Source organism: Sprattus sprattus (genome assembly GCF_963457725.1).
Source record: "Sprattus sprattus genome assembly, chromosome: 6".
NCBI lineage: Eukaryota > Metazoa > Chordata > Actinopteri > Clupeiformes > Clupeidae > Sprattus > Sprattus sprattus.
In genome coordinates, this window is record NC_137925.1 from 4,761,750 (window position 1) to 4,786,875 (window position 25,126).

A 25,126-nucleotide genomic window follows, 5' to 3' on the forward strand; every position below is an offset into this window, starting at 1 on the left:
GAATGACCCCATAAGCCACAAGTTGTATGAACCCAGCCACCCCACCCCACAAAGGCCGATCCTTTAGGAGTCTTCTTGATAAAATGACAGCCCCTCGGCCGCATGGACCCGCATATGCCTGCGCAGAACATGCGTCTGGGTGAAGCTCCTTCCGCAGTGCACACAGGTGAAAGGTCGTATGCCAGTGTGCACAGACAGGTGGATGTTGAGGTGTGTGCGCTGGGTGAAGCGCTTGCCACACAGCTGACAGCCGTAGGGCCTCTCGCCGGTGTGGATGCGCTGGTGCCGCCTCAGGCTGTCGCGCAGAGAGAAGCGCTTGCCACAGAAGCCGCAGGCATGTGGACGCAGGCCGGAGTGGACCACCAGGTGGCGTTTCAGCACGTGCGTATGCGCAAAGCCACGCCCGCACTGTGGGCACACGTGTGGACGAGCAGCCGATGGGCCTGGCGGTGCCAAACCTGCTGGCATGCCCCCGCCAGCCACCCCTCGCAGGGCAAAGGTCAAGTCAGACGCTACTTGGTAAAGACTTCTAGGCGACACGTCTGGGGGAGCATGCTCTACCTGTCCGTTACTACTCCCCTCTCGCTCTTCCACCTGTTTGGGTCTTGTTTGTGCTCCAGAGTTAAGGTTGCCTTGGTCCCCCTGATTGCAGTCCTCATCATCCAGTTCATACTCTACCTCACAGACATCAGATGGAAAGGTCATCTTACCTCTGAGATCAGCATAGGGCCCTGAAGGAGATAAAGGCAGCTGCTGTTGATGCTGCTGCTGCAGCTCCGCTTGTTGTTTCTCCTTATCTTTGCCATCCTGCTCACAATGAGATTTATTCTCAGACTTCAGTGGCCAACTGCTCTCCCCTCTATGAGTATCGTCACATTGAGATCCTAATCTAGAATTCTTTCTCAACTTCTTCGGCCCTCCGACTTCAAAGTGTCCTTCCGCTGACCTTTCTGGCGGATGACTGTTGACCTGAGTAAGGGTTTTTGTAGCCCTGTGATGTCTTGTATTAAGTTCCCAATGGTTATTGGTACGATCCTTTACAAGACCTGTGCCACCTGGTTTGTCTGTTATGGCTGACTGCTCAGGTAAAGGCCAATCTTCAGCATGGTTCTGCCACTCAAATTGACCATGTATCGCCTGTGATAGACCTGACAAAAACAAAATAAAAGAGAGAAAAAAAAAACTTAAATTAGGCTACATACATAATTGTTCACTTGTTTGCAGAATAAAGTGTGTTTCAGAGTAGCTCACCAGTAATACTGTTTCCAGCTGTCCTCTCCTCCTCCTCTTCTTGCAGACCGTTGTGGTGTTCTTGTTTAATCGTAAAGGACACTTCCTTACGTTCATCGAAGTCCACACACTGCAAAGGCAGAGCAGTTTCAATTACACCCATTTCCTGGCCCAAATATGGTAAGCCATCAGGAACATTTACAACTGTACCATTAACTCGTCAACACTTCACACCGACCACAGGCCAGGTTATGATTTTTTGCAAGAGCAACATGCATACGAGTTGTGTACGTTCTAGGTATCTGGCAAAACATATTAATTTACACGCACCTGAATACCAACAGAGTTCAATGATCTCTCCCGTCCTCTTCTCGCCGTTTGCAACTCTCTTTCCAGTAATTTTAATTTCAACCTCAGGTCCTCATTTTCTGATTTACTTCGAGAAATTTCGAAATGCAAAACAGCAGAACCGTCGTCCACTAATCTGCAAATATCGGCCACTGCCGAATTTACAAGTATCTCCATGATTGAAACTAATTTGGTCTGAAACATAGCTGAACTCGACATTTTCGATCTGATTGTAATGTAGGCTAACTATCTAGATAGCTAATGTTACTGTCAAAGCTAGCTTCAAAATCGCTAGCTTAACTCTTCTTTTCTGAAATCGAGGACGTGTTTAGTTCGCTGTACAGTACTGATATTCGTTTGATTACTGCCAACCCGCTGCCATTTCTGAATTTGTTTACATCAGTTATAAAGATAAGGCACAAATCAGCTAGCTAGTAACATCACTTCCAATATAAAAGTGAAATGGCCAACCGCTTATGGATAGTCTGTTGCCCTCGGTAATGCTAGCTAACCAACATTAGCTTCCTAAACAAGACCTGCTGTAACGCCTACTTCAACACAAGACACGTTTCGTGGTTGTGAAGTACGGCTAGTTATGGCAACCTCAACCACAGACGGTTTAACTCGGCAAATTAACGGTTGTAGTCAATGTAGGGATGGAAATAGTAGAAAATGTTATGATTGAACTGTGTGTTTTGTTCGTGTTTTAGTTGTTCTTCAAACGTAATTTGGGAAGGGGATGTAGCTCAGTGGTAGAGCGCATGCTTTGCATGTATGAGGCCCCGGGTTCAATCCCCGGCATCTCCATGTTTTTTGAGGGCAGATGTCATCATCTTCAAAGATGGCTTAAGGAGCAGGATTTTAAAGTGCCTGATTAGGTAACCAACCCACAATAAAGAGCTAAACTCGTGATATTAAACCCTGAAAGTGCAGCAATCCTCTACATCCTAGATAAGGGTTTCAATTAAAATCTTCAAAGTTCGACAATTAAGGGTTAAGGTGTTGCAACGTTCCTCCTGTAAAAATTCACTCCACTCAGGTGGAGTTGTTGTGTGTAGAGAAACAACCTCTTCAAACCTTAGAGATGATACTTCAATGAGAGTCAGAAGACTGATTATGATTAACTGATTTTTATTCAATCTTGCAGACTTTTCATTCAATCAGAGGTGTGGCCCATGGAGCCGCTTTGTCAAAAACCGATTGCACTAACTTTTTAAAGGGTATATTTCTCTCAAACCTGTACATTTTACCCAAGCTCAGCCAATCAGAATATTCTGCTCACTAATTGCCAAAACATCTTTCAAGATACTTTACACTCTTTACAAAATGGTTGTTGCCAAAAGTGCAAATACAGTGAAACACAGTACAGTAAATTGACTGTAAAGGCCAGCCAAGTGTCATGGTCATTGCTGTCCAATTGTCCAAACAATTGATGCCACAGTATGACGGCCCAGGTTTGGCTGAACCTTTTGGAGAGGTCAAGATTGACAATGTGTTACGTAAGAGGCTGATTCCCGAAAACGAAAAGAACCTGGTTTTACAGGTTAGTTGACCCCAATTCTTCACCCTCTACATTCATTTACTGTAAAACCAGGTTCTTTCCTCGTTTCCTCGTTTCCTCGTTTCCTCATATTATTTCCTCATTCTCTTGTCTCAGGTCATATATAATAATCCTGTTCGACGCCATTCTATCATTACTTCACCTGAGTAAAAACATGTGGCAATGAGTTTTACGGTAAAGGATCCTGCATACTACCCTTTAAACCCACATTCACTGCATTACAGTATCTTACATATATGACAAACAGACACTTAAACCACAGCAACCCTAGACACAGCCATTTTCTAGTTTCTTTAGAGTTACTGAGTTAAACAGACACAGGTCTATCTCTGTTGGGATCTCAAATCTCAAATCTCTAAAACATAACCAACTGGATCATCAATGTGATGTCTATATAAACTGACTCTTCTTAGGATTAGCTCATTTATCCTTTTTGCTGTCTTACTGTGCGAACAGAAACACCAGTACTAGAGCGCATTTGTCATAGATAATTTTTCCAGAGTCAAACATGTTACGAGGTATTCTCCTGGTGACATGGCTTGCACTGTCATCACAGCCCATCGAGTGTCGACCAGGTAAGCTTTCCAGAAGGCTTAAAAATGGACTTTCATAGATCTGGCTAAATTAGAGAGATATGTGGCCAGCATGCATGGCGCCCAAGCTAGAAATATGGTTGGGGTATGGTTGAGTATTATATGTGTTATGTTGTCTTACTTGTGTATATGTGTAACTGTTTCTTGTATGAAATATAAAATACAATAAAAAAATTGATCACAAAAAAAAATGGACTTTCCCCAAATACTAGGGGAGAATGGCTTTGATATTTACAAAAAGAAATAAGACCCATTGTATGAGAAATCAAGGGTCTGTTCCACTATGCTGACACACACACACACACACACACACATTATTATTACAGACATGTACTTTTTTATTTCATATTTCTTTTCAATTTCTACAGGGGGTGCTTCTAATGCTCCTTTCGCCCGTCTTGTCAATTTTACCAATGGCAATTACGAACTGGAGAAAATTCTGGAGAGGGTCAGTTTTGTTGGACGTAGCTGCAAGGACATTCAACAGAAATACCGTGTTCGGGAAGGTGAGCCCCTTTTTGACTGTTCATCTATATTTGATTGATCCTTTACGGACTGGTTTAACTACACATTTGATCCACTGACTACTGTGTACCTTCATACGCTATCTAAAGAAAGTGTATCCAATCACATCGATCATGCATGATTTCATTTTAGATGGTCTGTATTACCTCACCACCTCCAGTGGGGTAGTGTATCAGACCTACTGTGACATGACCACAGCTGGTGGTGGATGGACACTGGTAGCCAGTGTGCATGAGAACAACCTATATGGGAAATGCACTGTGGGAGACCGGTGGACAAGCGAGCAGGGAGACAATCCCAACCGCCCTGATGGAGATGGGGCATGGGCCAACACAGCCACCTTTGGGACTCCGGAAGGTGCAACATGTGATGACTACAAGGTAACATTTTTGTAATTTGCAGCAAATCAAGCTTACTGCGCAACTGAATGAGTGAATACTTATGATGACAGATGAGGATGATTTCTAGGAGTAAAGGAAATTGCATATTGGAAAATATTGTATATATACGTATATGTACCAATAGCTAGATTGGATAGAATGTTTGAAATGGAGATTGAATATGAGGTCCTCACTTCTCTTCCACAGAATCCTGGCTATTATGATATTGCAGGGGAAGATGTGTCTGTTTGGCATGTACGAAACAACATTCCACTAAAACACTGGACCATTGCCACCATCCTGCGATACCACACAGAGACCAGCTTTCTTACACTCCATGGAGGAAATCTCTACCAACTCTTCAAGGTACATGAAAAGCCAACAATCACATTCATACAAACCTGTGCTTATAAACACACACAATAATGCTTATAAAACATGCTTTAACGTAACTTACCTCTTCCATCACTTATGCTTGTTAGCGTTACCCAGTGAGGTATAACGCTGGAGTCTGCCGCACTGACAATGGACCATCTATCCCTGTGGTGTATGATTATGGAAATGCTGACACCACTAGCAACTTGTATGGGCCAAATTCAAGACGTATGTTTATCAAAAACATTTTAATACAGCTAGTTATTAAAATGCACATTTAAAACATAATGCTTCTAATATTCCTCCATCAAAATATGATACAACTTGTGGGTACTCATCTCACTGTATAAAAAAACCCCACATATATGCATACACACACTGGCTGGAGTTGTTCATTTAATTGTTTTATTTTCACAGGTGAATTCATTCCTGGCTTCGTCACCTTCAGAGCGTTCAATCACGAGAAGGCAGCCATGGCCATCTGCTCTGGAGTGAAACCCACTGGGTGCAACACTGAACACGTAAGAATGACCACAACACATCCTTTATGATCTCTGAAATAAATAAGGTCTCCTACAAAGACTGCTAGGTACAAGAGCCTAGTCCTACTGAATACCTGTGAGATGATGTTAGTGTTGACGAATAGTGTTGTATTTTACTGATGTCGCTAACAGAACATGATGACTTTCATTAAGGTCAGCATGAAGTCAGAACGTTACCAATTTCCAACTGAAAACTTGTTTTGTGTATTTGAGGTTAGGCTCATTTGAAAACAAGTTTGACATCTCACTGAAAACACGTCTGCATGTTTGTAGTTTTTCATGCTATGTAGTCAAAGGGACAGTGACCAAACCACTTTTACGATGTGATGTCAATATGAAGAGAAAAAACGCTGAAAATGTGGCACCACATCACACTTAGAGGCGAGACTTGCATTGCTACCTTTCTAACCTGCAACATCTGTGACACACATTTGGTTCGTGAGATCTCATGTGTAGTTTGAGAGCCCAATGTCAGGTGTAGTCTTTGAGAAAATGCAAAACATTATTGTGTTTGATATCATGATAATACGTCAACTTCATTTTAATTCGTAGTTTTGCATTGGCGGAGGTGGACACTTCCCTGGGCATTCTGGCCGTCTGTGTGGCGACTTTGTTGGCTTTGACTGGGATGGTTACGGAACACATGTGAAGTGGAGTGCATCCAGACAGATGACGGAAGCTGCTGTGCTGCTCTTCTACCGCTGAGTTTAGAATCACGCTGGGCGTCCACGGATGAACTGAGGCAGATACAACGTTTGGGAATTAATGTGATGTTTACAATCGGGGTTATTAATGTGATGTTTACACTCAGGGTAATTAATGTGATGTTTACAATCAGGGTAATTAATGTGATGTTTACAATCAGGGTAATTAATGTGATGTTTACACTCAGGGTAATTATTGTGATGTTTACAATCAGGGTGATTTCTGGTATTTTTGGCCTCTGGTTGTTTCCCGTTGAAAGGCATTGAATAGAAGGTGTGAATGCTGTACAGTCACTGCTGACAGATGCTTTCCCCTTCTCTTCCATTCCTATTACCTTCATACCTTGATTTGGGGTAACAGGTTTTCCACATAGAGGACAAACAAAAACTGCCTATTGATCATTTAGGTGAAAGATTATTCTGCACTGTTTTAACATACTGTATGTTTTATTCATTGTTCTACACATAGGCTTTATTAAGTTGACTAACCTGCGCGGTAACTTGTGCTTATCATTTTCTGAGCGTTGGTGCTCTCACCTGTCATCTTCTTTCCCTAGGACATATAAGCATCAGGTACATTAAAATCAATCTAAAAGCATGAATAATATTAGTAGTATTTTTTTCTTGCTGTTATGTATTTCCATCATTCGAATCAAACTGTAGGATCATTTTTCTGTAGACTTACAAATGTTACAAATTACAAAATGTAGAAAATAAGGTGCTTAGTGTTTTTTTCAAAAGAGAGTTTTGGAGCTGAAGTTTGTAAAAATATGCCCTTCCATTTTGTCCTCGAGTTGATTTATTGATTGATTGATTTATTTAAGCCTTGAAAAACACATTGAGGAAAAAGACCATGATTTACTCTGGTGCCGAGGCTGCAATGAAAAGTTAATTGTTACATTGAAGTAAAAAAAAATATAGATATACATATACATGTATATATAAAATAATACAGGGATACAAAGGGAAAGGACATAAAACAACACATTTGAAGATTCAATAGAATACCATGGTTACGTCCACAAACAGTTACAATCTTCCTTTGACCTTCCCTTTTTACAGACAGGGCTGGCCAGCCAACCTTATTATACAGAGTTCTAATAAATGTAGCATATATTTATATATTTTGGTGCACAGTTCCTCTCTAATAAGTAACAAGAGGAACATATTATCAGGACTATGAGGATTTCCCTGAGGCAGACATGTGCCACCAAGTGACATACCTTTCCTATGTATCTGTATAAATGGTTTCTTACACAAATAATTGACATCACGGTATATAGAAAAAAGACAATGACTGGGACTAGAGGATGTATATTGTTCAATGTTTTGTAAAGTGCAACCCAAATCAAAACTTCCCATGATGGTTTCTGCTCAGAATAGGTATGTTAGACTGTGTGTTAGACTAGTTAAAGGGCCTGATTAGGGAACCAGCCAACAATAAAGAACTCAAATCATGATGTTAAACCCTCAATGTGCAGCAATCCTCACCCTCCTAGATTACAATTGAAGGGTTACAATTGAGATCTCTTAAGACTCTGAGTCCAGCTGGGATAAAAAATACTGGAGTATACTGAGTGTGATTGTGGATAACTGGAATATTTTTTATCAGATCCTTTTGTAAGAACAGTAATCCAGTGTGAGATTATTGATATTGATTGATATGCCACAGTTTTCCTTAACAACAAATCAGTATTTTTTCTCAGTTTGACTTTTGAGTTAAACGACTCTTGGGGCCAGATTTACAGCCATCCTCTCCTCCCTCTGTATTCATTAAGATTACTTGTGCATATCCTTTGAGCGGCCATACATCTGTCATCGGAGACAGCTCCAAAACTCTCCAAAAAACCCCAGATGACTGAGGACACACTGGAATGTGTAGTGTGCTTTGAGAGGTTTGGAAACATACAGTACCTGCTAAACAAGTTATTGGGTCAGCATCTTTAATTTGATATCTTTCCTTAATTTTTTCTTTCTTTCTTAATTTGTCTTTCTGTCTATTTCCTCGAAATAGTCTTTCAGCTAAGCTCCTTGATAGACTTGTTCTTTGTAAGATCACATCCTCATTTCACAAAAAGCCAGGCTTAGCTTCATCATGTTGTGACAGAGACGGCCTGAAATGTGATGGACCTCAGAAGCCCGATGACTGAGACCCGCAGTTCCTAAAGATGTCTGTTTGTGAGGTATGCATATGCCCAACACCACGCTAACAATGGCCCCCCTCCTGATGGGCTGCCAAGTTCTTGAAAACAGGATCTTAGTTGTCAGGGAGATGAGAGAGGGTTCAGTTAGTCCTTTGTGGTGCGCTGACATTCTCCCACAGGCACATAAACCCCATTCACACATCTATTTCCTCCATGTTTTGGAGCGTCTGAACTGCAACTTGTGTGTTACCCATCCAGACCACTGCCCCGCAGCCCCCAAGCCACTGACCTTTGACCTCACTCAAACACCATATTCATGTGGGTCAGGTCCGTCGTCAAGGCAACAGGGAAAGCAATGCCCCTCATGGCTTTGTCACAGACTGTCCTTTGGTTGAGTAAAGTATTACTCACCATAAAAGCAAGTAGCGTGCAAGTGGCAATGAATTTGAGTTAAATTTAGCTCCACAGAGGGCAGCACTTACTTTCCTGGTGGTATTTCTTCTCGGCTCACGTCTTCATTGACAGGTAGTGTTGTGGTGAAAGACCCTGAGCAGAGCACTGAATCTTGAGTTTCACTGTAAAGAAGAGAGCCACATGGCCCCACAGTCTGTAGCATGCTGTTTCTCAATCACACCATCCCCAGAGACACTCATTATACCTTGCTGGGCTGGAGACATCAATACATCTGGAAATCTGCTTCACTTCTCTCTCTTTCTCTCTAAGTCACTCGCTCTATCTGTCTGTTTCTCTGTCTCTCTCTCTCTCTCTCTCACTTTCACTCACTAACTCACTCTCGATATCTAACTCTCTCTCACACTCCCTCACTCTCTCTCTCTCTTTGTCACTCACACTCTGTCTGTTTCTCTGTCTCTCCCTCTCTCGCTGTCACTCACTAACTCACTCTCTATCTCTGACTCTCTCTCACACTCCCTCACTCTTTCTCTCCCCGCTCTCTCTCTCTCTCACTCACACACTCATTCACTGTCTCTTTGTCAATCTCTGTTATGAACAGGTGTTAATGCACTTATGTTTAACCATCTCTTTTTAGCTGTCTTTAAAACTGCTTATTTGTGAAAACCCCATTTTGATTGGTTTATCAATGAAGTTAACATGTCTCATAGCGAGGTTACTATGCTAAATTATTATATATATTTTTTACATTCTCTAAAACAATGGTGGTGCGTTGAAACCGATTCAGTGAAATGTCTGCTCAAATCTTTGTCTTTAATTTTTTTTAATCCAGTTGTTAAGAGGATTGCAACAAAATTACTGCTCTCTCCTTTTCAGAAATACTCTCTATCTCTCCACTGCACTCTCTCTCTTTCTCTCTCTCTCTCTCTCTCTCTCTCTCTCTCTCTCTCTCTCTCTCTCTCTCTCTCTCTAATCCCTCAGTTGAGAGGTTTTAGTTAACATTTTATAGGTTGTTTCATGCAATATATGCTGCCATTTTATTCCGCTGAGGTTTATTCCACACATCATCTGTTCGGTCTGTATTTTTCTTTATACATTTAATGCATTTCGTTAATAATAAAAAATGAAAATAAAGACACTGTGCAAGGATTTAAACTGTGTATAAGAGTGAGTGAGAGATAGAGAGAGAGAGAAAGAACGAGGGGGGGTTCAAAATCTTCTTACGGGATGAAAAGAGGCTTTTTTCTGCATTGATAGCGTCTTTAGCAACCACACAAACTCACTCTCTCACACACACACACACACACAAACTCACACACACACACACACACACACACACACACACAGTTACTAACTAGACATGATGCATCTGGTGAGTAATGGTGTGTGTGTGTGTGTGTGTGTGTGTGTGTGTAGCTGGCAGTGTTGAAGAGACCATTGTAAGAACACAGGGGTCGTGGCGTTAGCAGGGTGGGGGTTTAGGAGGGGAGGCGGGGGCGGCCAGGGCACGAGGGGGAGGGACAGATGAGTGAGGGACACATCTGTTCATGGAAAGAGGGAGTTGGAGAAAGGAGAGACAGCAAAGAGCAGAGCAGAGACACCAGTGAAGGGATAAGAGTACGGTAAGTGCATCTTACCTTTGAGATGATTAAAAACATGAACAGAGACAGAATTCGTTTTTAATGCATGTTTTCTTTCCCTTAGAGCACAAACATATGTTTTGTTTGCGTGTATAAGAGTATACTGCGTTGACACGCATGTCGTGTGTTCTACTACGGGATTGTGGATTGCATGCGCTGTGTCTGTCCACTGGCATGATCCCCCCTGAAACATACGCACAAGCATCCATTGCTTTCACCTGTTAAGCTGTGTGGCTAAATGTAGCATTCAGAAGATTAAGTTTTACACTATGTTCATGCATATTGTTATATTTTCCTTCAGTCTTTATAAACTTACAACTTATATTTGTTGCGCCATTTATTCCTTTTATTAGAAGGAAATTTCACTATCTGTATGTTTTTGTGCGAATCTTTCTATGTTTGTGTGCGTGAGTTTGTGTGTATGTGTGTACATATGGAGGTACGTGTGCATGTGTGTATGCATGCAGGTACGTGTGTTTGTATGTGTGTGTGTGTGTGTGTGTGTGTGTGTGTGTGTTTGTATGTGTGTGTGCACGCGTTGGTGGGTGTGTTCATTAATTATAGCTGTGGGCCGGAAACTGTTATGGAATCTATTAATTAACACACCATTACTTGGTCAACTTCTAATTAAACACATTCCACACACCCACAGGAACAAATATTTAGTTTTGTTTCCTAATTCCTTCCTTTCCCCCACTTTTTATCTACCTTATTTATATCTAGTTTCACATGAACTGTCTATTTAATTTGCTCTAATGTTTCTGCTTTTCTGTCTGTCTTGTTTCTCAACCGCCTGTTTTATCACCCCACTTTACTCTCTTGGGAGCTCTGAATCCTCTCACTTTAATTCCATTACTTTATAGCTTTTCTGTCCATCCCTCTCTCTCTCTCTCTCGCTCTCTCTCTCTCTCTCTCTCTCTCTCTCTCTCTCTACATCCCTCTCTTTCTGTCCATGTGCCCCCTGCTCTATCCAGCCCCATGTAAACCAATGCTGCTAATTTAATTAAAGCGTTTTCCTCCCTCCTCCTGCACCCCACTTTGTTTTCCCAGTGAAATGAAATGCAGTGCCAGTGTCTGCTTCTCCGCAGCATCTTATGCTAATACTATCTCCTTCCCTCTTTGATACCTTGAACACATCTCGCCTCTTATGTTAATTGTCTCTGCTTTGTCCCAAACATGCATACACACATACACACAACAAATCAAATACAGGCACACATACACGCACACGCACACACACACACACACACACACACACACACACACACACACACACACACACACACACACACACACACACACACACACACACACACACAGCTTAACACACACATCTGCACCAGAAATGTCAAGCTGAAATGCAACTACATTTGTAATGCATGTAAAGATAAATTCAGGGGAACAACAAGAAAAATTAGGTGAAAATGCTTCCACCATAGAAGTGTTTTTAACTTCAATTAATCTATTTCCAGATCAATGCCGTTTTGAGGACCGCTACATTAAGCCCAAACATGAGGATGTCAAGACCGTCTCTGAACTGAGGAAACCTGTGCTGGACCCCCTTTGCTGGACATTTGCTTTGCTTCAAACCATTACACACTTGTTTGGGAGAGACTATGTGTGCGGAATGAGGGTTCATTTGTGGAGTGTCCATTTGTGGAGTGTCCTTGTTCTGTGTGTGTGTGAGCCTGCGTGTGCCCAGTCCCCCCCCACCACCCCATCCAGAGGAACCCCCCTCCCGTCCGCCACCCCAACTGAGGACGAGAGCGCCCAGTTAGTGGTAAGAAGAGAGGGTGTCTGGATATACGTTTGTCCTTGAACTTGAGTCTCCTTGAACTTGTATGTGTGTGCTGTGTATGATGCCGTTGAGTGTATATGTGTGTCCGTGTTGGAAGGTGTGCATGTGTTTGCATGCTGCATGCAATGATGAAGACTGTGTGAGTGTTTGTGTGTGTGTGTGTGTGTGTGTGTGTGTGTGTGTGTGTGTGAGTGTGAGTGTGTGTGTGTGTGTGTGTGTGTGTGTGTGTGTGTGTGTGTGTGTGTGTGTGTGTGTGTGTGTGTGTGTGTGTGTGTGTGTGTGTGTGTGTGTGTGTGTGTGTGTGTGTGTGTGTGTGTGTGTGTGTGTGTGTGTGTGTGTGTGTGTGTGTGTGTGTGTGTGTGTGTGTGTGTGTGTGAGTGTGTGTGTGTGTGTGTGTGTGTGTGTGTGTGTGTGTGTGTGTGTGTGTGAGTGTGTGTGTGAGTGTGAGTGTGAGTGTGTGTGTGTGTGTGAGTGTGTGTGTGTGTGTGTGTGTGTGTGTGTGTGTGTGTGTGTGTGTGTGTGTGTGTGTGTGTGTGTGTGTGTGTGTGTGCCTGCCTGCCTGTCCGTGTGTCTAACTGCTTGTGTGTTTCTTTTCATTTTGCCGTCATGTGCATGCTTGTCTAACAGTTTGCTATACCCGTATGTTTGTGTGTGTGACAACAAGGGCAATTGTGTGTTACCATGTGCAGCAGACTAACAGGTGGGAGTTGAGGGAGACAATTAAACAAAGACACCACTTAAGTCTTTAAACAAACACATGACTTTGGAGAGCTTATCTGGGTCTGATGAGACAGGTGCACATAACATGGCGGGGCCTTCGGAACATTATTTGTGTTCTATTGTTGCGTCTGAAAGTTAACAGAGTTCTAGAGAGCAGGAGAGAGAAAAACAGAGAGCAGGGGAAAGGGTGAGAGAGTGAAAAAGAGAGAAAAAGCGAGGGAGATAGAGAGACAGCCATAGTGGACCCTAATTTCATCAACTAAAGCTATCGTCTGGCATGTGACCCTGAAATATTTCCGCTTAGGATCTTGCTCATTGTATTAAATGAAGAAAATTATTTAGACATCTAAATCTAAATCTGATGCCTCAGATATGGCAGTGATTTCTACTTTTCTGCTCTGTAGATAACAATTGTTTAGCAACGACTAAGAATAACTGACCACTGGTCTATTTAAACATATCCATTGCTCTGGCTGTCTTTTCTGATCTTTTTCTGAACATAGGATTGGCTATCGAAGTATGGGTACCTCCCACCATCAGATGCCTCTACTGGTCAGATGCAGACCTGGTCAGCTGTCACTCAGGCTGTGAAGGCCATGCAGAAGTTTGCTGGTCTAGAGGAGACAGGGATTGCTGGTGAGAAACATAAACAAGTAGTCAATGCTAGTTCTTTTACAGCTCTTGAAAACATTGTTTGTTTGTTATTAGTATTATTTTAGTATTTAGTATTTAGTTCAGTATTATTTAATTTTTTTCTTATTGTTTTTACTTCCACAAACACAAACACACCCCCCCCCCACACACACACACACACACAAACACACACACACACACACACACACACACACACACACATATTTATAGATGATGAGACTCTTCGCCTGATGCAGAGCCCTCGGTGCTCCCTTCCTGATGAAGACAGGACAGCCAATCAGCCGTCGGGCATACATGATAAGGGGCGTAACCACAGGATTAAAAGGGCAGCGGCCTCCTGGGCACGGCGTAATATCAACTGGTGGTGCGTATATGGAGTATCAGCTGCACAGTTTACATTTGTTTCCTTTTTAATGCAGCCTCCTGCTCAGGCAATCATATGTTATCAACACTAGCAATCCAACATTTCTGGGAAATAGCCATACAGTGTTAAGTTTATAATCCTACAAATTCATGGTTCTATAATAATAATAATAATAATAATTAGGGATGCACCGATATGGAAATTCTTGGCCGATACCGATACCGATGTTCAAAACAACAATCTAGCCGATACCGATACCGATATTTGTTTATTTTGTTTTTGTTGTTATTCATTCACCCTTTTGTGCCAGGAAAATAATGAAATCATTATCTAAACAGCAATGTGTTAAATTATGTCAGTCCTTTATCACTCTTAACTTTGAATGAGCACAAATTCAATCAGATTTATGAAACAATCTTTAGTTTAACTAAACTTTATTTGATATAATATCACCATGCATCAAGGCATCATTTCAACTGTAAACAGATGCTTGCAATGCAGCTTTACAAAACACAAGCATAAACCCTTAGGGAATGCCATATAAAATCAAGATTAAAACGAATATAATACAATATTTTTCTTTAAAAACTGCCTGCCATAAACATCGGCCAGTACCATCGGTGAAAGTCAAGTTTATTACCGATAGGCCGATAACATTAAAAGAGGCAAATATCGGCCGATACCGATGTACGGCCGATGCATCGGTGCATCCCTAATAATAATTCATTTTATTTTTAACGCACTTTTCATTCCAAAGAATCTCAGAGTGCCTACATATTAGAAATTAAATAACATATTAGAGATTAACTACAGTATATCTCTTACAGACACTGTTATGATGACATAATTAGATGGCTATATCTTTCTGCCTGTCACTTTTGAGTGTTTTCTGAGAATGCACTTTCATTTATTGTCATTTTTTTCTCAGGTTGAGTTCGTACCCCAGGTCCTCGGGTCTGTCCCGTGAGACCGTCCGCTCCCTGGTGTTCTATGCTCTAAGGGTTTGGGCTGAGCCAACCAGCTTGGAGTTCCATGAGGTCAGTCCCCCCATGAGCTCCACATGATATAGATATTCTCTTTCTTCTGATCCTCCTAGAGCTCTCATTTTGTACCATACCAAATTCTTTAGTGTGCATACTGCATACATACTGTGCTACTGCGCATATACTCCAGCGACCACGGGCAAATGTCTGTGCGTGTCTGTGTATTTGGCCTACTTGGCTACTATGAGCGGTAAAGCTGTTTCGGAGTTTGAGGATTAACAGAACTCGGTGATGACATCATGTTCACCTCACGTTGCCTTTAATCTGACCTCAAGTCCCTCTCTGCTTGTCTCAGGTGGGAGGTCCTGATGTGGCAGATCTTCAGGTGGACTTCCTTCATGGTCCCCATGGCGACGGGTACCCTTTTGATGGGACAGGGGGTGCTGTGGGGCACGCCTTTTACCCATCTGACCCACACAGGGCTGGAGGAGTCCATCTGGACGCGGAGGAAGAGTGGGCTTTTAGACAGCCAGGTTAGAGCCTCGCACACACACACACACACTCACACACACACACACACACACACACACACAAACACACAACGACATTCACGCCAACAAGCACATACACTGTGCAAGCATTGTACACATGCATACATACACACATGCTCACGTGTCGGTAAGGAAAGACACATGTGTCATTACCTCCATTTACAATTGCATTGGTTTGGTAAACCTTACAGTCTCTCCCTCCCGCCCTCCCTCCCTCTCCTGCTTTCTCTCTCTGTATGGATGTGTGTGTGTGTGTGTGTAGCATCAGAAGGCACAGACCTCTTTACCGTGCTGATACATGAACTTGGGCATGCATTGGGACTGTCCCACTCCTCTGCACGTCGCTCTGTCATGAGGCCCTATTACCAGGGGCCCCTTGGGGACCCACTACACTTCAAACTGGGGGCCCCAGACCTGGAGCAGATTACCGCCCTCTACGGTCAGTAGGTGTGTGTGTGTGTGTGTGTGTGTGTGTGTGTGTGTGTGTGTGTGTGTGTGTGTGTGTATGTGTGTGTGTGTGTGTATGTCAGAGAGAGACTCTTTATGCATACATGTGTGTGTCTGAGGTAAATTGTATGTAAGGAAAAAAATTAGTAAACTGTATGTAAGGACAAAATTACGTAAACGTCATGTATAAAAAAAAACACGTTTATAAACAACATAAGTTGGAGCAATAAAACAAAAGTAATGATGAGGAGGAGGAGGAAGATGATGATGACAGTGAGGAGGAGGAAGATGATGATGATGATAGTGATGCTGATGCTGCTAATGATGAGGAAGAGGATGGGGATGATGATGGTGAGTGCTGTGTGTATGGGTCAGTGCAGTCATTCTCTTTATTTTTGTATTTGTGTGACCAGGGAAAAGGAGTAATGAACTCCCACCCGACAGCACCAGTCAGGCAAGAGCGCCTCTACTGAGGCATCCGAACAAGCACACACATGGACACACACACCACCACACACATGGACGCTGGCACAGGTATGGTCAAATGTTTTGTTCATGTATCGTGGTAGATTGTAGTTGTACCTTTCAGAGTTATATGTAGAGGGCCAGGTGCCGTAGGGGACTAGCAATACTGTGGTGAAGAGTTCCGTTTCCTTGGAGCACATATCCACTGACTACATTTGTGACATAAATGTTCTGTAAATCACCAGGATAAAACCATTAGCTAAATACTGGAAATGTGACTGGAATCTGTATTTTAGTTTTTACTGGATTCACAGAAGCTAGCTACTTGAACTAAGTGACAGGTCCTTTAAATGTGTTTTACCCAACTTTGAAACTTTAAACCTTACAACCACACAAGACCAAACCTTGTCAAAATATAATATGTTTTTAATATTAGAGGGATAGACATAGAAAAGAGTATTATCTAAGATTTTGCTGATAAAAAAGGAAAACTACGGAGCCCGTTAGGTGACATTGGATAAAAAAAATATAATGTGTGGCCACGAGAAAATAATGCCTGGCCACAAGATAGTTAATGCGTGGCCTCGACATAGTTAGTGCGTGGCCTCGGGATCATAACGGGCGGCCACAAGATAATTCAGTTTCAGTAGCGGGATGGTTATCGAGCTGTCAGTGATGTACAGTGATGCTACAATGAATAAATATCAGCATATTCCCTGCGTTTAAGTCTATGCATTTTGAGCAGCCGAATTAAGTGTCTCTTGCTAAGAATAAGCCTACTCCATGCCTAACCGCAAGTGACTGGAGTATGTCATTGTGATTCATTCCTAAATTAAAATACAATGAAATCAATTCAAACTTGTCCATGTAATCAATCAACAGTCTCTGCATGGAAATGAATGTTCTCTCCTTTGTTGGAAGTTATCTCCTTTGAAAAGCTAAATGACTGAATGTAAATGTAAATGACTGCAATAATTATCTCGTGGCCACGCATTATTATTTTGTGGCCACACATTTTTATCTCATGTCCACGCATTAACTATCTCGTGTCCACGCATTATTATTTCGTGGCCACGCATTAACTATCTTGTAGCCACGCATTAACTATCTTGTAGCCACACATTTTTATCTCGTGGCCATGCATTATTATTTTTGTATCCAATGTCACCTAAGGAGCTCCGTAGAAAACAAAAAGATACACATTTAACTTTTTCTCTATCTCTTTTTGTCTTTCAGTCACAGCCATGACATTGATCGCTGTAACACTAGTTTTGATGCAGTGGCAAAGATTCGAGGAGAAATATTTTTCTTCAAAGGTGATTTTTTTTCCCCACACTAAACTCTCAGCACAGATCTAAGTGGGTCTTAACTGTGCAGCTTATGTGCTGTTGATTTTACAGAAATTAGTGTGTGTGTGTTTGTGTGCGTGTGTGTGTGTGTGTGTGTGTGTGTGTGTGTGTGTGTGTGTGTGTGTGTGTGTGTGTGTGTGTGTGTGTGTGTGTGTGTGTGTGTGTGTGTGTGTGTATGCTTGTTTGAGATCTCGCTACCGTAACTTGTTCAGTCATGGCAGGACTGCTGCATTAATCAAACGTTAATGGTTCCTCCGTCTGTCCAACTGTTTATCCTTCTCCTTTCCTTCTCCTCCTCTTCTCCTCCTCTCCTTGTCCCCTCATCTGCCCCTACTTCTGTTGTTCTTCGTCTTCCCTCTCTTCCTTTCTCTGTCTGTTTCTATCCCTCCCTCATTCCTTTCATTGCTTCCCTCCTTCTTCTGATTTTCTTTTTTTTTTGTTATCTCCTCTCTTTCCATTTCCCCCTTCTCTCTCACTCTTCCTCAACTCCATCTTGTCTGATAACCATGTTCTGTTGCCCCCCTTCTCCTCCCCGCCCTGTCCCTCTGTTTTCCCTCTCAGGGTTGAGCATGTGGAGGGTGAGTCGGGGGGGTCTGGTGTCCGGGAGGGCCGTGTCAGTGAGGCGTCTGTGGGGGGCTCTCCCTCCCTCCCTCACCTCTGTCGACGCCGTACTGGAGAGACATTCAGACCACGCCATCCTTTTCATCAGTGGTGAGACCATTCATCTTCTTCTCTCTCTCTCTACCTCTTTCTCTCTCCTTCTGTCTCTCTCTCGCTCTCTCTATCTCTCTCTACCTCTTTCTCTCTCCTTCTGTCTCTCTCTCTCTCTTTCTCTCTCTCTCTCTCTCTCTCTCTCTACCTCTTTCTCTCTCCTTCCCTCCCTCTCTCCCTCTCTCTCTCTCTCTCTCTACCTCTTTCTCTCTCCTTCTCTCTCTCTCTCCCTCTCTCTCTCTCTCTCTCTCTACCTCTTTCTCTCTCTCTCTCCTTCTCTCTCTCTCTCCTTCTCTCTCTCTCTCTCTACCTCTTTCTCTCTCCTTCCCTCCCTCTCTCTCTCTCTCTCTCTCTCTCTCTCTACCTCTTTCTCTCTCCTTCCCTCCCTCTCTCTCTCTCTCTCTCTCTCTCTCTCTCTCTCTATCTCTCTCTACCTCTTTCTCTCTCCTTCCCTCCCTCTCTCTCTCTCTCTCTCTCTCTCTGTCTCTCTCTCTCTCTCTCTCTCTGCATGCATGCATACATACTACATGTTTGTGTGTGTATGTGTTTGTATCTTTGTATATTAGTATATATGCATAATTACTATGCATAATATATATGCATCCTTGTTAAATAAATGAGTCAAAGTCTCTCTATCTCTCTCTCTTTCTCTACCTCTTTCTCTCTCCTTCTGTCTCTCTCTCTCTCTCTCTCTCTCTCTCATTCTCTCTATCTCTCTCTCTTTCTCTCAGTATCTCCCTTTCCCTGTCTGTTGATCTCGGTCTTAGTCTATACATCAGTGGGCTTTCTTATTGTAAGCCTGGTATACCCATTATAGCAAAAACCTTCACTGCATACATACACCTTTGATTTAGCCAGTAGAACTAGTGGAAAGGGCATGAACCCCCAATAGACCTCCATAAAACACTGAGGGTGCTGGGGTTAGGGTGCTGGGGTGTGGGTCTGGGTGGGTCTGGGTGGGGCTTGGTGGGTCTGGGTGGGGCTGGGTGGGTGCCTTGTTCAAGGACACAGTTGATGATAGAGGGCAATTGGCTGCTCTTTTGCTTCTCACTCGGCTGTAAACAACCAGTACAAACCACCCTGTCATAAACCTAAACCTTTAAATCAAGTCCTTCCTTTTATGCAAAAACACGTCAACGTGGTGTGTGGCAAGCAGCGTGTTTTTCAGCGTTGAGTGCATCTTATGGTAATGACCATAGACATCCTATTACGTAATAGGATGTCTATGGTAATGACTGTGTCTCTCTGCCCTTGTGCATCATGCAGACTCGCAGGTCTGGCTGTTCAAAGAGCTCTCCCTGCAGGAAGGCTACCCCCGGCCCGTGTCCAATCTCACCTCATCAGGGGGGGCCTCCTCCACCGTCGGGGGGCAGCAGGGGCTGCTGTGGCACCCCCAGGAAGGAGCTGTGTGGGGGGCCGTCCCAGGGGAAACAGAACAGGAAACAGGGCGAGGAGGAGGAGGAGAGACGAAGGAGAGTGAGATATGGACAGACCTAATCAGAGGAGGGGTGAATGGAATCATCACAGAGGATGATGGTAAGAGAGCGGGAAGGGGGGAGGGGTGGGGATTGAGGTGGATTGTGGGGGTGGGGGTGGGGGTGAGGGTGGGGGTCCCAAAAATGTATGTGCATATGTTTGTGTGGATGACTAAATCTGAGCACATTAAATCATGGTACCACAAATATAGTACAGTACTTTATAGGCAGGTGGAACAAATATGTCAAACGCTGTAAGACTTAGGCAGCCTTGGAACATGGGGATTTTTTTATTTATTTTGACAGGGGGTCAATTAACATTTCAGGAGCACACATAAATCCCGACATCCCTACATGTGGGCTTATTTTCAACCACTCTAAATGGTATTCAGAGTTCAATGATATTTACTCTGTTTCACCAGGATCTACATACCTCTTCAAAGGAAACTCCTACTGGAAGTTCACCCACCCCGCCTCTGCCCCTGAAGCTGGCTATCCACGCTCTCTGGCCACCGATTGGCTGGACTGCCCTGCCTTGTTCTCTCACAACCAGGACGACCTCTCCCTGACCCTGCCCGGCGACCGCCAAGAGTTCCGCGAACAACACGGGGAAAGCGGGGCCTCGGAGGACGACAGGGACAGCGCCGATCAGATCAGGCTGAGAGGCAGACACAGACACATGGGCGGGCACACAGACAGAGACTTAATTAGAGACAGTCCGCTCTACTGGACCTGTCCTTGCCTGAGCCGGGCACCAGGGGGCAGTACACTGCAAGTAACCAGCCAGAGCCTTGTCTGGCTGCTCTGTATCTTCACTCTGGCTCAGTGATGGAAGAGGAAGACCTTTCTGTATTCATGGGAAAGTGATGCCTGGTCTCCCCTTTGATTTTTCCACACACACAACATGCTTCCAGTAAAACTTCTTATGTTTCGTATTGGATCATGTCTTCCATAATTGGATTTGTATTTTAATTTATTACTAATGTAGTTGTGATTGCAGATTATTGTGAGCATGGAACACCCCACCCAACCATCTGAACCATCAAATAACCCTTTTTTCCCAGTTCATTTTAGTATATATTTATCAGTAAGCCCAGTATGTACATTAAACAAATGCAAATTCATCATGTAAATAAAGTTAAATTATTATCTCTCTTAATATTAATTTAGGGTTCATACTAAGATTGTTAAGGTGTCATTTTTAAGATAATGTATTCACACACATACTGAAACAGACTTAAATATATATGATAAATACATCAGCCTATAGTTATGAAAAAACTCACATTCCCACTTTTAAAAGTGTCCCTTTTGGTATGGCATGTTTTGAGTGTAAAAATCAATAGTTGAATGAATAGGTAATTTGCCTCCGCCTCGTCAGGTGTGTTGGGTCAGAAAAGTCTGGTTTGCATTGTAAACTTTAAACCACTAGATGGCAGGCTATACTGGCTCATTATTTCACATTGATGGGCTGATTTGGTCGATGTAATAGGCCTACGCCTACCCATTTGCCTCTTGAATATGTTTTTTGGATAATCCTTTAAACGAAATTATGTTAAACGATTGCTTAACGTAACTTTTGGTTATTTCATAATCAAAGCTTGTAGCCCTTTGTAAAATCAGCACAAATCATTGGGGAATCTACGTCGGTGATGTGCAAGAGATCAACTGGTTAAGCTTCCTCAACAGGTAGAGGGAGTTGGTGTGCAATATTTCGTGATCCGGACAGACCACTTTTCTTTCTGTCAGCTGAAGGAAAGGTGTCATTTGGCAGGTTTCTACGCGGGGATGACATGGCATGAAGACAGCACTGACTAAACCTACCTTGGCGTTTTCTCACTTTCTTCTCAAATAACTTATCCTCTGCTCGGAATCAACGACTTTCTTATGTGTTGTAGAATTGCTTCGCTCCTGAGAGTAGCAGTAATTAAGTAGTAGCCTATACATTTAAAGACAACTGAGTTTCATGAACGCGTATGGAATGAGATGAGGCACAAGTATGGCACGCTGCTCATTGTTTTCAGTATGGGATGTTTGTTTGTGATCTCATGGCACTCAGCTCAGAAAGGTAAGTTTAATTTCAGATACGGCGCTGCATGAAAGAAATGAAAGACACTGCTTGTTTTGTCGCAACACCTGCCTGACTCGTATAGGGTTGACACCCCAACCGGTTATGGTAGCCTAATGTTAGGTCTAATTTATTTTTATTTGGCGTTTTTGTTAAATGGGGGGAGAGTCAGACGACGAGGACGACAAAAAAGTTCTCAGACTGGACGAAAAGAGAACTTTTCTGAATGTCTTAGCCCCACCTATGTCCCGCCAGTTGAATGAAGTCGGGTTTGTCATAGCAGAACTTCAAGTTAGAGTACATTTGAAATGATCGTGTTTGGTATTAAAAGCATTTATTGAGAGATCACAGGGACTTCTACATGCAGTAAAAAGGGATGAGAAATGAAAGTTAGAAATGTTGATGTTAGGTTTCCCAAATTCATTATATTTTAAAAGTTGTTTATAATCTATTATAATGCATCTAATCATGTTTTGATGGCTAAAAGGACTATACCTTGGACATATGATTCGATTTTTTAATTAGGCAGTATATGTTTAAAGGTTGAAGTATGTCATGTAGAAAGGGACAGCAGTATACTAAGGAGTCCAGTGTGTTAAAGGGAGGCGTCTGTGTCAGGACAAATATAACCTAGGTAAGAGGATAGTATATTTGCAACTGGATTTGCATTTCATAAAGGAAATACAGTGTATGCAAAGTAAACAATTACAAAATCTAAATATGTATCAAGTAAAAGATTTAGGAGTAAGAGAATGAAAACACAAATGAAAGAGATGGAATAGAGAGAGTGAGTGAGTGAAAGAGAGGGAAAGACAAAGGACATAGATTGACACATTAAATATAAAGAAACAGACAGTGATAATGATAGAATGACAGTGTGAGTGAAATAGAGAGAAATAGAGATAAAAAGATAAAGAAATGAAATGGATGGGAAGTTAGTTAACAAGATAAAAAAGAAAGAAATCGATAGATAGATAGATGAGGATTAAGAGGAGAAAGAGAGAGAGAGCTGTGGAAAAGTTTACTGTTGTAGACAGTTATAGCAAGTTAAAGTCCCGAAGATTCCACCATTCATTTCAATGAAAACATTTCATTTGTTTATCTTGAATATAGTGTAGTGTAGAAGAATTAAGATGAGTGACCATTAAGGACAAATTTGAAGAGCTTAGACAATTCATTACCTCCACCAAGGAGGCTATGTTTTCACCCTTGTATATGTTGTTGTCCCTGGTGATGACATGTGTCTTAACCACTTGTAAGTATGGAAGGGGGTTGGTCTGGGACACCAGACACCACTGTTGATCCTTCTAGAGGTGTCGCCTAATTAAACGAAACACTGACAAAGGGAGGTGCACACTTGACAGCCCCAGTGAAATGCTCACAAAGGCATATTTGTCATCGTTGTTTTTAAGTTGTGTTAAGTGTCGGTATGATTGGTTGTAGTGCACTCTATTGTTACACTACGGCTAGGTTGTTGGCTATTTCCTGCATGTGTCAGTGAGAAGTGTGGCTGCGGAGGGTCCCAGACCAATAGCAGGAGGAATTTCACATATTTGCCTTAGTATAGCTAAAATAATTGCTACACATTTCAACTGATTTAACCCACAAAGAAGCTTTCATCTTGCACACTTAAAAATGTTGATCTTGTTGTACCAGTTGAGCTACAGAATCTCACTAGAGTTATGTTATGTAATGGAATAGGGCTACAGCCTTTTCCTTGGAGCACTAAGCTGAATGAGGGAACAGGTAGGCCTACTAGGTTAGGATTCCTCATATACAAATGACCCAGTATGCTAAAATGTAAAACATCATGACAACTTTGAGTTGTATTTCAGTGTCATGGTTTGAAAATAAATACTCATGGCAGTATTTATAGCATTATATTCATGATGTGAAGATACTGGATACATCATATTTGAAAGGCAAATGATCCCATAGCAATACAGCAGAGTACCCTTTAGAGACTGTGCTGACGGAATCATAAGCAACAAGGTGGTTAAGGTGGGCTGTGGGAAGACAGTGACGAAAACGTTGTGCATTGTATATGAAAATCAAGCAAATCAACTGAGCTATGACATACAGACTGTTCTTTGCCTGTTCATACGCCTAATTTCCTAATTTCCATTGTCTTTGACTGTGCAGATTACACGTCAAAACAGGTGGACCTTGCCAGCCTGTTTGAGCGACTGCGGCAAGCGGAGCAACGAGCAACTGAACTTACAACCGAGCTCAATTATGTCCTCAAGGGTCTCAATAATGTCACCAACACCAACACCAGTTCTAGCCGTGCCCGAGGTGAGTGTGTGAGGAAGGACTTGACTCGTCTGCTGTGTGGTTGACTATGTGTTTGGACCCCCAAAGCCGTTAGGCAGCGGCGAGGTTTAAATTCCCAAGTGGACAGATCGTGCTCCAAGGTTCGGATGTTGCCTAGTAGCTAGAGATGCGGTTTCAAGGGGAGTTGTAATTGTGTCGTGGTTTCACTCCTTGAGGGGGCGAGAGTTGCCATTGGAGTACATTGAGCTTCAAAGCAGAAACACTACAAGTGAAACTGATCCCTCCGTCAGGGTACCCTAGCCTCTTACCAAACGTCATATTTAAAGTTCTACGACTGGGCAAGAATGTGTGCAGTGTTGCAGATTACAGGACTCGGTCATAAATTAATTCACAAATAACATCTCAAATTATAAACCTAAAACACAAACATAAAAACGCCAGGGGTGTTTGGACACTTTCAACCTTTAAAGAAACAAATGAGAGAAAAATAAAAACAACAAATGTGATTTCTCTTAACTGGTTACACTTGTAGATAAAGACTACTAAGAGGTGTTAACACCTTCAATTTCCATATAAAGAAATGCATGCAGTTTGTTCTGCTTGACAAACTTTTCTCTTACGCTTGCTTTTCCTTGCCACTCAACATTTCTCTCATAGGTGTGGAGAAGAAAGAAGACGTGAATGCTTCTATCCCCATGTCTTTTCAGACCAGCTCCCTCTTTTACCTACCACACCTGCGACAGCATAAGGACAGCCTTGTTGCTAACGCATATCTGGGGAGAGGTCGCTCTGGAGGTCAGTGCAATAACAAAGC

The 25,126-nt window shown here is 42.5% G+C and overlaps 4 protein-coding genes across 4 annotated transcripts in view; 3 read left to right on the forward strand and 1 right to left on the reverse strand.

Annotated features, from left to right (window-relative positions):
- Positions 1–63: 63 nt before the first annotated feature.
- LOC308366807 (uncharacterized protein) lies at positions 64–1,849 on the reverse strand (the record flags this gene model as incomplete). Its single annotated transcript, XM_080840562.1, has 3 exons — positions 1,561–1,849; positions 1,252–1,360; positions 64–1,148 (listed from the first exon to the last, which is right to left on the reverse strand). Exons 1-3 carry the CDS (start codon positions 1,795–1,797, stop codon positions 64–66), a joined length of 1,431 nt encoding a protein of 476 aa, XP_080696688.1. The 5' UTR covers positions 1,798–1,849.
- A 1,798-nt stretch (positions 1,850–3,647) lies between these two features.
- On the forward strand, positions 3,648–6,259 carry LOC308366563 (intelectin-like; the record flags this gene model as incomplete). Its single annotated transcript, XM_080840280.1, has 7 exons — positions 3,648–3,714; positions 4,101–4,238; positions 4,390–4,637; positions 4,845–5,003; positions 5,120–5,240; positions 5,430–5,533; positions 6,107–6,259. The coding sequence occupies 7 exons, from the start codon at positions 3,648–3,650 to the stop codon at positions 6,257–6,259; spliced, it is 990 nt and encodes a 329-aa protein (XP_080696406.1).
- A 4,119-nt stretch (positions 6,260–10,378) lies between these two features.
- On the forward strand, positions 10,379–21,061 carry mmp17b (matrix metallopeptidase 17b). The gene is made up of 12 exons (XM_080841449.1): positions 10,379–10,435; positions 11,926–12,233; positions 13,475–13,607; positions 13,836–13,989; positions 14,918–15,026; positions 15,328–15,505; positions 15,786–15,962; positions 16,384–16,504; positions 17,672–17,751; positions 18,346–18,495; positions 19,762–20,031; positions 20,393–21,061. The coding sequence occupies exons 2-12, from the start codon at positions 12,081–12,083 to the stop codon at positions 20,797–20,799; spliced, it is 1,932 nt and encodes a 643-aa protein (XP_080697575.1). The 5' UTR covers positions 10,379–10,435; positions 11,926–12,080; the 3' UTR covers positions 20,800–21,061.
- Positions 21,062–21,956: 895 nt separating this feature from the next.
- The window catches only part of LOC308366564 (alpha-1,3-mannosyl-glycoprotein 4-beta-N-acetylglucosaminyltransferase B), a gene marked incomplete at both ends in the record, with an annotated part of 12,758 nt that continues 9,588 nt past the window's right edge, over positions 21,957–25,126 (forward strand). Inside the window, 3 exons of the mRNA XM_080840281.1 lie at positions 21,957–22,038; positions 24,181–24,333; positions 24,970–25,107. Of these exons, the coding sequence (XP_080696407.1) occupies positions 21,957–22,038; positions 24,181–24,333; positions 24,970–25,107 (373 nt within the window). The remainder of the gene's footprint in view (positions 22,039–24,180; positions 24,334–24,969; positions 25,108–25,126) is intronic.